At 33.2% G+C, this 17,521-nt stretch overlaps 2 protein-coding genes across 2 annotated transcripts; one reads left to right on the forward strand and one right to left on the reverse strand.

Annotated features, from left to right (window-relative positions):
• Positions 1–1,376: 1,376 nt before the first annotated feature.
• On the reverse strand, positions 1,377–6,619 carry LOC138327651 (signal peptidase complex subunit 3-like). The gene is made up of 5 exons (XM_069273928.1): positions 6,431–6,619; positions 6,101–6,176; positions 4,946–5,020; positions 4,438–4,553; positions 1,377–4,145 (listed from the first exon to the last, which is right to left on the reverse strand). Exons 1-5 carry the CDS (start codon positions 6,571–6,573, stop codon positions 4,016–4,018), a joined length of 540 nt encoding a protein of 179 aa, XP_069130029.1. The 5' UTR covers positions 6,574–6,619; the 3' UTR covers positions 1,377–4,015.
• A 209-nt stretch (positions 6,620–6,828) lies between these two features.
• On the forward strand, positions 6,829–16,973 carry LOC138327652 (lysosomal Pro-X carboxypeptidase-like). Its single transcript, XM_069273929.1, has 9 exons — positions 6,829–7,005; positions 10,768–10,908; positions 11,286–11,387; positions 12,195–12,376; positions 12,866–13,023; positions 13,359–13,531; positions 14,105–14,269; positions 14,738–14,925; positions 15,356–16,973. The coding sequence occupies exons 1-9, from the start codon at positions 6,841–6,843 to the stop codon at positions 15,561–15,563; spliced, it is 1,482 nt and encodes a 493-aa protein (XP_069130030.1). The 5' UTR covers positions 6,829–6,840; the 3' UTR covers positions 15,564–16,973.
• Positions 16,974–17,521: the final 548 nt, after the last annotated feature.

Genomic DNA, 17,521 nt, shown 5'->3' on the forward strand with positions numbered 1-17,521 from the left:
TGTTCCAGTTTAATAAACTATTACGTTATTAATCATATATATGACAATTATATGTGTATACGTACAGTGTATGTACTTAAATTTTCACGGTAGTGATAAATATATCTTATATATCAATATCCTGCATATTTGCTCCTTTCATTGCCGTGGTTAAAAAAACAAACAAACAAACAATTTATTATCTGATCAAAAATGAAGGCAATGAAAAACTTGCCATGGAAAAAAATCATAACTATGAAAAACTGAGTTTATGGCCTTGAAAAGAAGAAAACCAAATAATTGACTACGGTCACTTTTATGTGAATCTTCATAGTTGTGATAATCATTATTGTGTTCACATGGCAATGAAAGATAAATACCAAAGAAAAAAATAATGGCAATGAAAAATATGCGGGTGTTTTGTTTTCATAGTCATGAATTCCAGTTAATATAAAAATTTCATTGCCTTGACGATTTTCACTGCCATGAACTTTTTTCACAACACTGAAAATGATCAAAAAAATCCAGATCAATAAGAAATTAAGGTGGTGACTACGGTCGCTTTTCACGAACTAATTTCAATGGATTTTCATCAGTATTTCATGGAATATTTATGGGCAATTTCATGGGCATGTACATGTATACAGTAGTGATCATTGATGGAGGAGTTCAAGGTGACAAAGGTCAGGCAGTTACTCATGCTGATGGACAGTCGAAATGTCAAGGTGACAGAGGCAAGAGAAAGATTAGGACAGGACGTAGATGGGCAGTAGAGAATACTATGAAAGAGGCAGAATCACAACTTCAACACGGGGACATCGTTGGAACAGTAGCTGTGGAGGACATCAAACAACGAGGAGAGGAGACATCTCGTTCGGAAGGAAGTTCGTGTAATCGAAGAACAGTCACGAATGGTTAGAGCTACGGGTATGAAGAAACAAGGAAGTTGGCTTAATTGGGAAACAGCATTGTAATGAACATGATGCATGGGGCCTCTGAGGCTTCGATTCCAACTACAGCCTGTCTACAACGGTTATATCGTTACAAAATTCGACCGGGCCGGTTCAAAGTACAAAAAGATGGAATTTCCATTATAATTATTTTATTTGACACATTTGCACAATAACTGATATATATTACTTAGTAAGGTATCTGACACATGTTAAATATGTATTTTACTCAAATTTACATGGTTTATTTAGGTTCATGTCCCTTTAAGGATCGAATAGCGTTACACAGTATGACTTTGAAGTACATGTAGGTCTGTGATCAGTCAGGTTTTTTTTCTCCTGAAACGCCTTCAGTTTTCATATGACTTAGTTCAGGGATGGATAAATTACATAGGAGTACATTGTATCAAAAATAATTTCTTTATGAAGAAAAACAAAACCTTCTGATACAAATTATAATATTTATTCGTTCACACCACAAACCTTATTCAAGAATTACTCTCATTCAATGCACTAGATCTGTCATATCATATACCTCTTATTGTTACATACATTCAATATAATCATCCGCGGTTGAATATTTACATCATGGGCAACTACATAATCCCTAACTGAAGTAATGACACAAGCTATGTTTTTAAAGGAAAATGTAATTTTTTGTGAACCAAGCTTTTCTTTCAACAAAGCAGTATTGTAGAAGAAAAAAAAACCTTTTTAAAGAGTATACACTTAGCTCAATTTAGTCATGGAAATACAAAATGTGCAGTATAAGAAACTTGAATAAATGTGTCAACACTGCTGAAAACTCATTGGCATTAAGAATAAAGTATAAGTTGCACCAAATTCATATCAAACAAATGATATCAGAACTATACATTTTTTCATGGGGAAAAAAACATACATCATGCACACATTTATGTCAATTACAAAATACCCTTTATCAATTGAAACATCAAGTTCCGTTTGAATTAACAGCAGAAAAGTGATACATTTCATAATGTAATATACAACATCAGCAAATACGTCCTTATAATGCTTTTAAATTAATGTCAAATTCACAATGAGTTTTTTTCAGTACCTAACTCCCAATCTGCACCCTAGCTCTAAGGACCACTGAGACAATTTTGTTGTCTGTCACTCTTAAACAACTTTAATCAATGATTTGTACAAGATTTTTCACACAATTTAACCAAAATTTCCATTCATAACTTTTTCTCTGCAACCATACATGCACCATTACCAACAAAATAACAATATCTGTATCAAAATAGTCAGCAAATTCTATCATTGCACACAACACGTCCACTTTATTAATCTAGTCACTTACCATTTACATCCAGTGTAACCAACATAACATTTGGACTGTTATAAGTACCTCATAAATTCAGAATATTGCTACATATATCTTGTGTTATCATGAATAAGAAAAAACCTCACACTAAAGTCAAGTGATTTTTTCATTATATGAACAATTGAATCATCATATTGATAAATAAATACGAATGGAAATGTGACTAGAAAATTATCCATGTACACTTGAATTTTAACAACGTAACGTATCCAAAAAAATACACCTCAATGCTATTAAAGATCATGAACTGTGAAAACAGCAAAGACAGGTAAATAAAGCTAGTATGAAATTGGTTTCAAATTGATTTTTCAGAAATGATATTAATAAGAAAAGATAGCAATTCACACAAAGACTTTTAACAACTCTTTCACAAGAATCAATAAATCTTTCAACCTTTACAATATCTAACATCAATCAATTATAATAAAAATAGAATGATAAATCTACTCCTCTATAATTTAGTTCAAAATTTAATGATGCTAAATGTTTAATGTAAAAAAAATGTCCATGACTTATGAATTGGAACAACTTCAAATAATCATCTTTCATTGCTAACAAGTTAAGAAATCATGATACGTAAATATAAATATCATAGTGTTGCATTTTTGATGATGACATACGGTTGTAAGAATTAAAGGCTTCAGATCTGAAAGAAGTTCTAATACACATGTGCACAAACACTGTTCAGGTCACTTCACCTAAGTCAGGATTATAGTACAGGTAGCTGAAATAGCACTTTGAAAGCATCAATAATAGTATTCATTAATTGCAATGCCTGCAGTTATAACAATTACTCTATTTGACTCTATTAGCATCCTCCTCTCTATAAGGCCCCCGCCCCCTTTTTTTGAGGTCTCAATTTCACTTGCTGCGAAAACTTTGAAAATTTCTGTTTGATTTCTTTTGTAAATTGATTACTGTGCAATAATTTAGTGAAATCTTATCCCAAATTTGGTCCTATTAAGCCCCCCTTCATTATTCAATTTCTAACCACCTTGAGTGCTTATTATGTAAAATACAATAAGTTTTGCCATGCAAACAAAAGTTGTAAACAGACATATGTACCCCACCTTAGAAGCCTGTCAGTCAATACACCGTGTGTCAATGATTTCATTAGCAAATAATATCTTATAATATTTTTAATTGAATCTTTGTAAATATTTTAGAATATTTTCATGTTTTGTTTTGATTTACATGATCATAAACGATAAATGGCATGCATACATATGATTTACTGGTAGCTTACAAATGCAGAGTCTGATGGTTAAACAAAAAGACTCCTTCAAAACTCTTCAATTTATCTCAAAGAAAATGTCCTGAATCTTTAATATTTACATTTTCTGTGCAAAAACTTTAAAGGTACTCGATTCATTCAACAGGTATATGTACAGATGTTACATCTACTTGAACTATTACATTACCAGTCTTTATTTATAGTTAAATACTTTTAGATGCATAACAAAAGTAGAATAATCTGATCACCTTGCATATGATCATGTTACTACAAGGTCCAAAATGTTAGTTACAAATTTAAAAACAGTTTCTTACTGTTGATATTTATTTAAATTATTTAAATTTGCATTTTTACATTACTCAATATTTCCTCAAATTTTATACAGAATACACCACTGCTACATGTACATTCCCTTCACAATGCTAAGGAATCCCCAAGGCCATCGTATTTTTGGTTTTATCAAATGAGAAGTTTTCTTATTAACTTAACATTAACTGGTTCCTAAAGCCTGTTAGTACTGTACTCATTAGGGAACCTGAACTTGTGAGATCCATCTCCTCGGATTTTCGGCAAAGTTCCAGCATTAGGTATAACATTCCACGATAAAGTCAGCGTCACGTTGTTGTTTCCTCTACAAACACAAAATAAAGATGATCTTAGCAAAATACCTTATTTAAAAGCGTTGTATTACTGAAGGATGCTTTATGTATAATCAGTTAGTGATTTTTTAGAGAAGTAGAAAGTATAATGTTAAGGCAAAATGTGGTCCCTCATCAAAATCAATATCTAAGAAAGATATGAATCAACAGCATATATAGCAAGGGAGATAATCCATTCTAGTAATCTCAAGTACAGAAAAGTATCTCCCAACAAATTCCGAGGAGAAGTGACTGAAATTAAAAATTTGTAATCAATCTGCTTACTTTAGTCCATTGCCGTAATCCCAGAAATAGTATTTGGTATTGCTGCTACGGTAGTCAAGCATTGAGTTCTCTCCCCTCTTGATGATTTTGTCCCAGATCACCACTTGGTTCAAAACCTGTTCAAATATCAGGTGGCAGTATGTGTTAACATGCATCTAATCATGCAACATTATCATCAATGCATGGCTGTACTTTAAATCTGAAGATTTCTTATTTACTACTTATTGAAAGTAGATACAGCTTTATAATTTGTACAATCAGTTAGATGACTTATTTACTGCATGCTATATAAAACACAGTAAATTATAAACACAACTAGAAGACGGCTAGATTTCAACCATACTATTAAGATCTTTTGCTATTAAAATTTCTTGTACTTCAATACATAATGAACATACAGTTATTCAAAACTTGAAAAGATAATTATATGTCACTCACTGTTTTCATTTACTTGAAATGTAACAAAATAATGATTATTTGACAATTGATTTTTATTTGGCCTACTTACATGATCTTTTGTCTCGTATTCTGCTGTGAGATACAAGAATAACTGCTTCACATTCCAGTTAAATATCCCAGACAAATGTTTGTGTGTTAAAGAAAACAAAGTTGGTACAAGTACATGTAATTATATACTATAAATATATATCACAATTGTATTTGATATTTGTATTGATTATCAGATGTATCATTAACCATATTATTCATCAATATATTGTATAATACAAATAATAACTGAAGCACTTTCAATAAAATATGTAGAAGAACAGTTAAAATTACATATTCCTGTCATGTGCCCTGACCAGGAATAAGCTAGAGTCTCTACCGACTCTGCAGCCAAAGAAGCATGCTCCATCAGATGAGTGTAAGAGGCCATATTGAACACAATACATTTTACAAACCACACTGACCCACTCCTTGAACAAATATGATGAATGACGATACAAATCAATACAGTATGCGGCACCCATGTGCAAAAAAATGTATGCTGACAACTACTAGTGTTGTTCCCATTACTTAAGTTTGTCAAGTAAGGTTGGTTTGGGGTGTTTGACCAATTAATTGCGTAATAATCGCGTAAGAAATCTGTAATTGAGTTTTGTTGGCATTGTCTGACATCATGATAAACCAAAGTGTAATAACTAGCCGATTAGTAAAACATGCAAGACAGGTCGTAGAAAAATTGTCGTAAGCAATCGCTTGTATGTGTTTTTGCTCATATAATTTCAAATATCAAGTGTCTACACGAATTGAAGAGTGCATACGCATACGTACATGAAGTAATATAAACGTTCAGAGGAGTATGATTTTATTTGTGAAAACATAAGCAACCTTAGAACATGGCAACATGTGTAGTTTGTATGATTTTCCTTGAAAACGTACATGGTCTTCAGTGGGTTCAAAGAAAAATATAATCAATTAATGAATTTTAATCGATCATTGATTGATTACAAAAACTGATGATCGATTATAAAATTGCAACCGATTCCTAACACTGACAACTACATCAACATGTAACCAAAATACCAAACTTCTTTCTTAAACTGCTTATTTCTAATGGTCATCACCATCAGGTATTACAAAAAATATTTTAAGGATATCAGATATATTAGTTATTACCGTATCATAATAAATACAAATGAAATCTTAAGTATAAAAGGATATCAGCTTGCATATCAAACACAACAAATCCTAGATCATTTTTTTCTCGTGTGGCACTATAATCAGGAACATTTTTCCTACAAAACAAAGCAAAAACTGTTAAAATACAGTCATGTCACCATATGAACTTTACAACTTGTCTGAAATCTTACATTTTTACAATTTATACAAACGTCTTAATAACATGAAAATATCTTACATGTTCTATATCACCGAATCAGTGACAATTAGCCTATATACAGTTATCATTAAATTAACATTTGGAGTTGCTGACAGATGGTCGGCGTCATTTTTACAGCATTGCAAGCCGGTATGCTCAAAACCAACTTACACAATTGCTTTCCCAGTTCCAATGTAAACATGCGATTTATGTTCGTTGAATGCGGTTGTCAGGAAACAACAGAACGTCAATCCCGCCATCACACTAAGTGTGAAGGCGAAAATTGTGTTCAATCTGGAGAGAAATGTGTTCATCTTCCCTGTGTCGTTGGCCGGAAGTGCTCGTCAGCTACAATGGTCACACGTAACAGAAGGGTTCGGATTAATATCCGGAAATTATTTATTGTTTATTCCATTTGAAACGCTTAAAGAAACTTTTGAGATTGATTTGAAAATCAGAAAAATAAATTAAAATTTATTATACATGTATCTTTGTCGACACACCAATAAATAATTAAAAAAGTCTAATCCGGACTAACCGGACACTAATTTTAGATCATATGATGGTCACATGATAAAATCATGGCGGCTAACACAAAGTCGTTGCTGTTTATATGTCAGTTTTTGTTATATGTATTGTCACCCAGTGAAGCATTATACCGCGGTATTAACCACCACAAGCATCATCATACAGGAGAGAATTTCAATACCGGTCATGAATACAAGACGGCATACATAGAACAAAAGGTATCAAGACTTGTATCTCTTAGCTTTTATTTCAGTGTTATTTTGATCACAACACTGGTGTATCAGCTGACTTTTATTTATTACTGTAATATAAACCTATAAATTTCTATTCTGACAGATTTAGTAATCTAGAAAAATGCCATGTGATTCTTGCGTCTTCTTTTATTCTCTCCAAATATTTGCAAAGGGACGTTTTATTTTGTTGGAGTTAGCGCCCATCAAGTGGGGCTCAAGATCGATGAGTCAGAACCAAACATATGTGTACATTCTACTTGAAGGATCACGTGGAAAATAAATAAATAAAATGTATCAATACCTGTATGTATAAAACAGAAATATATCACCAAGGACTTATTAATCATTGATACCACAAAACTATTTTTTTTCTTCATTTTTCAACAAAACATTTTTTGGGGAGAATCTGTATAAATTTCTCAAAATCATCATAATATAATTTTTTGTGTGTCCTAGCTATAAGCTCAACTAAACCATAAAAAGAACGTTAAACCCCATCAATCAATGTAACATAGAGAGATATCCCTTTAAGATTTTGTCTTTTTTTCTATGTTCTATATGATAGTACATTTATATACATAGTTGTCTATACATCAATACATCATTATTTACTGTTGACACCTATTAAAACTAGATGAGGGACATTCTGGACCATTTTTCTGTGAAATAATGAATTATCTATGCCCGCAGTACCAATCATCTGTGATCTCGAGGCTCCTTCAACTTTATTGCACCCTATTTGAAAGGTATTAATCACCTCTCATCCCCATTATCTGATGGCAACATAAGTTTTGAATATCTGCCAGTGTCCATATTTATTATACTTGCGGCTAATAGTTTTTTCTAGCTGTTTTGCTTAGTGTTAGTGTCACATTTTGGTATCCGGAGCACATCGCTCCTGCTAAGGTATATATGGAATGCTCACACCTGCATGTTTAATAATTGGTATAAAAAGGGGCGCAAAATCGAAGCTCACAGAGTTCAGGTGTAAGATGTAGTGTTGGGAATCGGTTGAATGAAATTTTATGATTTTTCATCAATTTTGTAATATATGATCGCTTAAAAATTGATTATATTTTCCCTTTGTGTATAAACAAGCCTTATGTATATGCAGTATGAAGTTTAGGGCTGGAGAAGTGCTTCGCTTATGTTTTCATAAATAAAATCATCCTTCTCTGAAAGTTTACATTACTACATAGCTTTTTCATCAGTTTTTCATCAGTCCAACATTATTGGAAAACCAAAAAGGCTTGTAGAGATCATCGTCGGAGACCCACGGGTGATCGCACTACACTACGCTACACTTATCACCCGTGGGCAAACTCCAGGTAAAATCGTCGTAGGTAGTTTATATGCATGAAGAATTTGATTGGTTCCAGTACATTTTTTTCATCCAATCAGAGTAAGGGTTATGTACAGTATACGGCAGCACAACAAAGTTGGCCAACACTTGCACCTGGCGAATGTTAGGGTACACGATACTGTGAGCGCACGAGCGGTGTATACACGTGTGTGCATGGGCTAGGTAAACTGTGAACAAAAGCGTTGTTAGCTTCGTTCATAGCAGTATAGGACTTTATTAGGTATTTATGTAATAATATTATACTTTATTAGGACAGAAATAGCTATTTCCATTTATACTAATAGTCTTAATGTAATTAGGTATAAGGTAACAATTAGGGCATATATGTATGTTGTAGGTCAACGTCAACGAGCCAACACCGCCTTGACCTACATATTGCAACCAAACACAGCTGGTTAACACTCACCGTGGTCAACAGCTCCATTCTACCTTTGGTGTCATACCTTCACACTCACCACTGCCATGACATATGTGGTCATACGAGATAGTTTTGGAAGATAGAGATCTGTATGATTTGTTCTTGATCATTTTTATACAAAACTCACATGTTATTTATGGGCGCCGCCATTTTTTGTTTATCTTCAAGCTAATATACCAGCTTTCATTCTGAAGAGTTCCAAACTATATATCGAGTATTCTAACTGGTCAATTCTTGTGTGTGAAAGCATATTTTACGAGGATTTTACAAGGAGTTTGCCCACAGGTGATAAGTGTAGCGTAGTGTAGTGCTATCACCCGTGGGACTCCGACGATGTGTAGAGATATATAGTAATATTTACAATAATGGTAAAATATTTAAAGTGATTGCTTAAAATCCTTAATGGTATGTCCTAGGTTTGTGTATAATATGCTGTTGTTCCTAGGTTGATTTCAGTGCTTGTTTAATCTATTTTTGAAAATGTTCAGGTTCACATCATTGACCACATCAACAGGGAGAGAATTCCAGGACTCCACTATCCTGTTACTAAAAATATTTCTTGCTGTATTGAGACGAAAGGGTTTTTTGTAGAGTTTTTTGTTGTCACCTCTTGTACCTGTGTGTCTCATTGAAGTGCACATGTTCTCACTGGTAACAATGTCAATTTTGTTGATTATTTTAAAGGTCTCCACCATATCAGTCCTCATCAGTCTTCTATACTCGAGTGTTGGGATATCCAAGGTCTTTAATCAGTCAGGATAGGAGAGATCTTTAATGTTAACAAGTCTATTTGTACCTCTTTGTTGGACGTTTTTTATGGCCTTTATATCTTTTTTTGTCCAGGGAGACCAAACGACAAAACAGTATTCCAAATGCGCATAGCGCTTATTGACACTTCAATTTGTTTAGACGCTTGATATTTTAAATGATATGAACTACATACAACACACACAAGTGATTGATTGCGACAATTTTCTTTGACATTTCTTGCATGTTAATATTGATAGGCTAATTATACACTTTCATCTCTCATGATGGCAAACAATTTTGACAAAACTTGATTACAGATTTCTTACCCAATTGTTGGTCAAACAACCCAAACCAACGATACTCGAACTTGATTAATTGGAAAACCACTAGTTATTTGATTTAAGAAGGAGTACTAGTTCAAATGCAAGTTGAATTACTGTCTAAGTGCACATTAATATGTTAGAGAGAGCAGAGTTGCTATCCTGTGAACTGTAACTGCATCCTGAAATTTGTTATTGTTGCTTAATACACATGGAACTTTATGACGGCATTGAATTGTTTTTTACTCATCTACTCATTCTATTTTCTTAAAACTTGTGTATTGTATAGCGGTTGCTGGACGCTACATACCTTGGAAGGAAGCTACCGAATACTGCAGGCTGGAAATACATACATTTTTTGTATACACATAACCCCCTCAGTTTTTCGCTACAAATTTTTATTTAAAAATAAAGAACATATGTTTCAAAACAATGCATGATTAAATGTTTTAAAGATGCTCCACCGCTGACAAATGGTATTTTTTCACTATCAAAAACAGGAGCAGACAATTTCGTATTTTTCTTCAGTTACAAAAGTTACTTACTTTTCACCATTATCACCATTGAAAAGTTTGAGCTTCTGATTTTACTTCAAGTTAAAAATATGAAAAATAATTAATTGCATCCCGAAAAAATTTCGTGTCACTATATCCTATATGGAAGGAAGTACTGATTGCGCATGCACCAAAGGCGAAATAAATTATTTTATATTATTTTTTGTGTGAATTAGACATATATATTCATGATCAAACACCAATTATCGTTCAACTGATGAATACCATTTATGCTTTGTCGGCGGTGGAGCATCTTTAAATATTTGTAATATTATCTATAAGCTTTTATTTTGTTTTCATTCATAATGTTATAACCAATATATTTTCAATAAATTATTTAAGGTTGACCATTTTGGATTTGCTAATGATGATACATATAAACAGAGGTATTTAGTGGCAGACCAATTTTGGGACAAAAATGGAGGACCAATATTCTTCTACACTGGGAATGAGGGAGACATCACCTGGTTCTGTAACAACACCGTAAGTAACGGTATAAACAGTTAATGGTAGTATTGTTGATCATAATCACAATATATAACACTATTTTGTATTTACATATGTACATGTTTGTAAGTTTTAATTTATGAATCTGTCTTTCACAATCTACAATGACAGTAGTACACAATACAGGTATTTAATATCTGAATTAATATATATTAAATTTTTATCAATAATAGTTCTTGTTGTTTTAAAATAGTCTGATATACATGTATAATCTAAAAAGAAGGCTTAAATCTTTATATAGCTACTGATTTCTAAATAAATATGATAGAACATGCAGATGTACAGTTGTACCTGTAAAAATCTTGAGTATGTGTGAGAAGAACATTTATCTTTTCATTTTGTTTCCTATCCAGGGATTTATGTGGGAGCTGGCCCCCAAGTTGAAGGCTTTGTTGGTGTTTGCTGAACACAGATACTATGGTGCTTCTCTGCCATATGGTCCTGATGCTGCCAAGGTAGTGACCTGTGATTTACGGGACTCGTCTAGATGGGTGACCAGTGATTTACGGGGCTCGTCTAGATGGGTGACCAGTGATTTACGGGGCTCGTCTAGATGGGTGACCAGTGATTTATGGGGCTCGTCTGGATGGGTGACCAGTGATTTACGGGGCTCGTATGGATGGGTGACCAGTGATTTATGGGGCTCGTCTAGATGGGTGACCAGTGATTTACAGGGCTCGTCTAGATGGGTGACCAGTGATTTATGGGGCTCGTATGGATGGATGACCAGTGATTTATGGGGCTCGTATGGATGGGTGACCAGTGATTTATGGGGCTCGTATGGATGGGTGACCAGTGATTTATGGGGCTCGTATGGATGGGTGACCAGTGATTCACTGAACTCATGATTTCTTGTGGGATTCACCAAAATTTTGAGAACCTTCTATATTTCTTTTAATTGGGACTTATCATGAAAGATTGAAAATTAGTGGTCCAGACTCACCTTAACAAATCCCACGTAAATTGCTGTAGTGAACAATCACATTAAAGATATAAAACTTATCATTAATATAATTTATCCTTTTTGTTTATTTTTATTTATTAAACTACATTTTATTACATAAATCCTCTTTTGTTCATGTTGCAAACTTCAATCAGATACATTTTATGTAAGATCTTGATAATTTGACAAGCAGGAATATCAAGGGTTCTTAGAATTATAGATATCGGGTATTTAAAGGTCAATTTTAACAGTTTACTTCTGATAGGGTGATATTACATATATTGTCATTTATATACACAACTACATATATTTGACACAGGACCCTCAGAAGTTACAGTACTTGACATCAGAGCAGGCCTTGGCGGACTTTGCCATACTAATCCAGGAGTTGAAGGCCAATGAACCAGGAGCTCAGTCCAGTAAAGTGATTGCCTTTGGGGGATCCTATGGGGGAATGTTAGCTGCCTGGCTCAGGATTAAATACCCCAATGTTGTAGATGGGTGAGACAGATTAATCAAATGTTCTCTTTTTCTGCAGTCTAGGAGCAAAACTTACCTGTTTGATACAAAACGTTCCTCATGATGAATTTTTAAGAAGAAAAAAATAGTTGATTTAAATCAATCATTACCATTTTTGAATTACATACTTGTATATTTAGTGAAGCAGTTCATATCTAATGCATTAGGTTAACAAATAAAAGATGAAAATACATTGTATTCACTAGGTAATGATATATAGCTTAATTATTATTATAAGCAATTAAGGTATACATGTACAGTGTATCAAGTATTTGTTTAAATAAACATAAAATTCTATACAACTCATTACAATTGTAACGCTTAGCTTAATTATTTCACTTTATGATATATGTAATTCAGAAAGCTGATATTTGATGATAAAAGTAGTAATTTATTAATTAAATAAACTGATAATAAGTACATTAACGATAGCTATCTGTAGGTCAATAACATCAATGCTAACTTGTATAGGTCACTGGCTGCTTCAGCCCCTATCTGGAGCTTCCTAGGCCAGATTCCTTGTGAAGCACAGCTACAGGTGGTCACTAATTCCTTTAAGAGGGAGTCTCAGACATGTATCCAAAACATCAGAAAGGTGTGGGGCATCATCAACACTATGGGAGCTACAGGTATCTGTCTCATCACAGTATATCAATAACTAGTAATTTGATAATGAATCAGCAAAATCAGGTTCCATTATACAAATGAACTGTAATAATCATTTTCTATATACTGTTCTTTGTACACATTTATTCCGTCTTTGCATAAAGAGTTATATGCGTTGTGATGTCATTATTTTGTTAGCGCAACTCACATAATTTTCCCTGAAAAGTATGATGTTATACACCCAAACACATGACATCAAAATCATTACCCGCAAGGGCAGATAACTGTTTAATATTCAAACATAGAATGCATTTTGTAAAACATATCACAACATTTTTGATCCATAATTAATTTTCAGATTCTGGTAGGGCACGCCTCTCCACCACTTTAGACTTATGCTCCCTGCTGAACACGAGTGCGGACGCTGATGTTCTGAAGTCCTGGCTGGTGGACATCATGTTTAACTTGGCTATGGTGGACTACCCCTATCCAGCCTCCTTCTTGGAGCCACTTCCTGGCTGGCCTATCAAGGTAGGTATTGCCATTAAGAAAGATATATCCTTTTTAAGACATACATTTTGTATTTAGTTGTTATTTGTTAGTGGAAATCCCTATTCAAGGAACTGTTGATCTAAAATTTGTTGACAATGAGTTCCATTGAGTTGGTTTTATGCCCCAAACATAACCTTGAGTTGTATAGTGTCACAAATGTATGTGCCTGGCCATCCTATAGATCTGTCCTGTCTTGTCACCTAAATTTCATATTGGTGTTTGGGCAATTGATGACTTATCAGAAACTAGAATTGACTGTAATATAGACAATTCTATAATTGTCTGTGAATTCTATAATTGTCTGTGATACAGACAATTATGTAATATAGACAGTGCAAGTTAATAATAGATACATAACTGGCTTGGATTGCATCTAGCAGAATAGATAAAGGAAGTTGTGAATCTTCTTCATTTCATCAATCTGTCATTGACTCCTGGCGCTATTTGTTTTCCTGTCTACTTGACAAAAGTCCTTCTGAAGTCAGAAAATTTCAGTCATGTTGTAAATGAAATGATTTTATGGTTCATTAGTAATGTATTGTGATTCTACAGGCTGTGTGTGAACCTCTGTCCACCAAAGTTTTAGATGATGTGGCCCTGATACAGGCCCTGTCAGCAGCGGTCAAGGTGTACTATAACTACACTGGTCAGGTTAAGTGTCTAAATGTCAAACAGAACGCCGTCAGTAGTCTTGGTGATCAACTCTGGGGATATCAGGTAAGTCAGATACATGGTATACCTATTATATATATATAATTGAAAACATTTTCACATTAAACGGAGAAAGAGGAAAAGTTGTTTTCTAAAATTTGTGAAAAGTTTGTTTTTAATACAATATGAGCTTGACAATTTATTTCCATCATCAAACTCGTTTTTAAATCATTACCAAAATTCTGCAGTAGCAAATGTTTAAAAACTCATAAAAAAGGTCATCAACTTAAAAAGTTTCTCTAATATTTCAATTGGATTTTTTTGAATTTGCGAAAACCCTAATCTTGCTTTTTAATTATTCAGTTTGATATTTCAGCATTCAAGTTAAGTTCCCTAAAAGTGCCAATTATAATCAACAAATTGATACGTGAATTTTTACTTGAAATGACTATGTGTATCTACTTCTTTTGAGAGCGACATTGACATATATTATTTTTTAATCGTGATAATGACATACATGTTATTATTCCGAAGGCCTGTACTGAAATGGTGATGCCAACCTGTTCTAACGGTGTAGCAGACATGTTTGAGCCGTCTACATACAACTTCAGTCAGATCTCTGATGAGTGTTTCAAACAGTTTAAAGTCCGACCTAGAAAATCTTGGGTCATAACGGAATATCTCGGGAAAAATATAAAAACTGCCAGTAATATTATATTCAGGTAAATATCAAGATCTGTTGAATATCCAGTTTAAATGAACATTTGTAAATTATGTGTTCCCCTATTAATAGGAGCTCCATTTTTTGCTGTCCATATCAAAATTCAGCATACTGTATAGTAGCTAATATAATATCCCACCTAATTCGCGAAGTTAAATACCTCACGGAAGTTTTCATAAGTCATAGATTTACAATGTACACACTGTCATATAAATAACAACTTCATAAGCTACAGGATGAATCGCGAAAATAATCCCTAAGTTACAAACAGTAAATCTTTCGAAATTTAACAACTGTTCAGTTTTTTGCATTTTAAGTTATGTTTGAAGTGTGAGTGGTCATCAACATTATGTCTGCGGAAAATATGCCGTATGGGTACATGTATGTTCATTTTATTATTCATGAGATATAATTTTCTATTATTTCCACAGTAATGGTCTGCTTGACCCCTGGTCCTCCGGTGGCGTCCTAAAGTCTGTCTCTCCGAGTCTGCCAGTCATTATCATCCCCAACGGGGCCCACCATGTAGACCTCCGCAGCTCTAACCCAGGGGACACTCCGGACATCACAAAGGCCAGGCAAATGGAGGAGTATATTATACGACGGTGGATCAAGGGAGACAACTCTGGATATATCTGAGGAGCCTGTGCGGTATAGTGGTATCGCTGTCTGTACACATCTGGCTTTACCTGTCTTGAATTATAATACATTTAAGTTCAATTAAACGAGATCAGAAGAAAACTTGGTTTTTGCACATTTCAGATATACAACATTAGAAGCAACACTTTTACAATTATAAAGGTCACACATTTTATATACAGGTCAATAGTTAACCAAGGACGTATATAAATCCTTGATTTAACCAAGATCTTAACGCTCCATCGAGTAATACATATACATGTTTACCATTTTTTCGATAAAATGGAGATATTATTTTGTATACCTCAAATATGATATAGCTTAATTAATTCCTCAGTGTCGAATAAAATCATAACATATTAACATATCTCAAACAATTTACCAACCTTCAGTTATGTCTCATCAGAATATACTGCCTCACTTGTTCCCTTGACATAAAAAATGCATTTACAGCAAAAAACATCAGGTACATGTATTTTTTTCAAAGATTTCTGCTTTAATATTTTTCAACACGTCTTTATACCATTTCTGACCTTAATTTTAGGTACGTACCATTCATTAATTTGCTTAGTAATGATCCATCAATGTTAATTTCTTGTAATTTGGAATGAGAAGACGTATAATCAACAAAGTCACTGTGATACTCATTTAATAGTTTTAAAATGTAATATGATGCGCGCATATGGTTTTATTATTCATTTATTTTGTTAAAGCATCCATTGTAGTTAATTGCTAAAGAAATTTGAAAGGATATGGAAGTTTTTAATTTTTGACAATTGCAAGTTTTTATATTGGCAATTTTTTTTCAGTACATAGAAATCGTCAAAGTTTCAAATTATAAATTTTAATTCTAAAGCATATTTGGTCCAGGAGATAAAAAAAAGCAGAGAGAACAACCTTTTGTTGATTTTCTTAGTTTCCTACTGTATAATCTTAGTTTAAAATGAAAAAAAACAATCGTTGAAATAAGAGGAAACTATAAATCAATCTTTCTGTTTTTTGACAGTGGCCTTTACTTTATTTGTTCTCCCCTTTCGCTATGGACAAGCATTTATATAATATCTCCTATTATCATGATAGAAATCCCACCATATATGTGCAACTGTTCAAACATATGTGTCAACCAATGATTTTTTTCAAAGGACTAATGTGACTTCATAACTTTGACGTAGAAAGAAACTGTAATTTTGAAGCTTGTCAAGAAAGTGCACTTATGATGTGTCTACCCCTACATTGACTATCATAAATATAAATGGGGTATGAATGTCATATTTATTACACAATGTGTATTGTTTTTGTTGCACATTTCTTTTATTTATTTGTATGGTTTACAGGTTTCATTCGCTATTTTGATATTATTGATTCAACAATGTAATGGTAATTAATGAAATAAAAAATACTGAGTATTTAGATACGATTTAGTTATATTTAATGCATCTTTTATTTATTTTAGATAATATTATGCGATAAATATGCGCTGTCATTTCTGTCAATAGCTGTATATTGAATTTGATAGCACTTACCATACAACTGAGGTTTTACTAGTCCGAGATTGTTAACGTATTAAGAGCGCGTTTTCCTCTACTTTTAAAGATGCTCCACCGCCGACAGAGCATAAATAACACTCATCATTTGATCAATAATTGGTGTTTAATTGTGTATATATATACATGTCTAATTAACACAAAAAATAATATAATATAATGTATTTAGCTTTTGGTACTTACGCAATCAGTACTTCATTCGATACAGGATATAGTGCCATGGATTTTTTTCGGGATGCAATTAATTATTTTTAATATTTTTATTTTGACGTAAAATCAGAAGCTCAAACTTTTCAATGTTGGTAACGGTGTAAAGTGAGTAATTTTTGTAACTGAAGATAAATACTAAATCGTATGCTCCTGTTCTTGATAGAGGAAAAATACCATTTGTCAGCAGTGGAGCATCTTTAAGTC

The sequence above is a fragment of the Argopecten irradians genome, chromosome 7, assembly GCF_041381155.1.
Source record: "Argopecten irradians isolate NY chromosome 7, Ai_NY, whole genome shotgun sequence".
In the NCBI taxonomy this organism is placed as follows: Eukaryota; Metazoa; Mollusca; class Bivalvia; order Pectinida; family Pectinidae; genus Argopecten; species Argopecten irradians.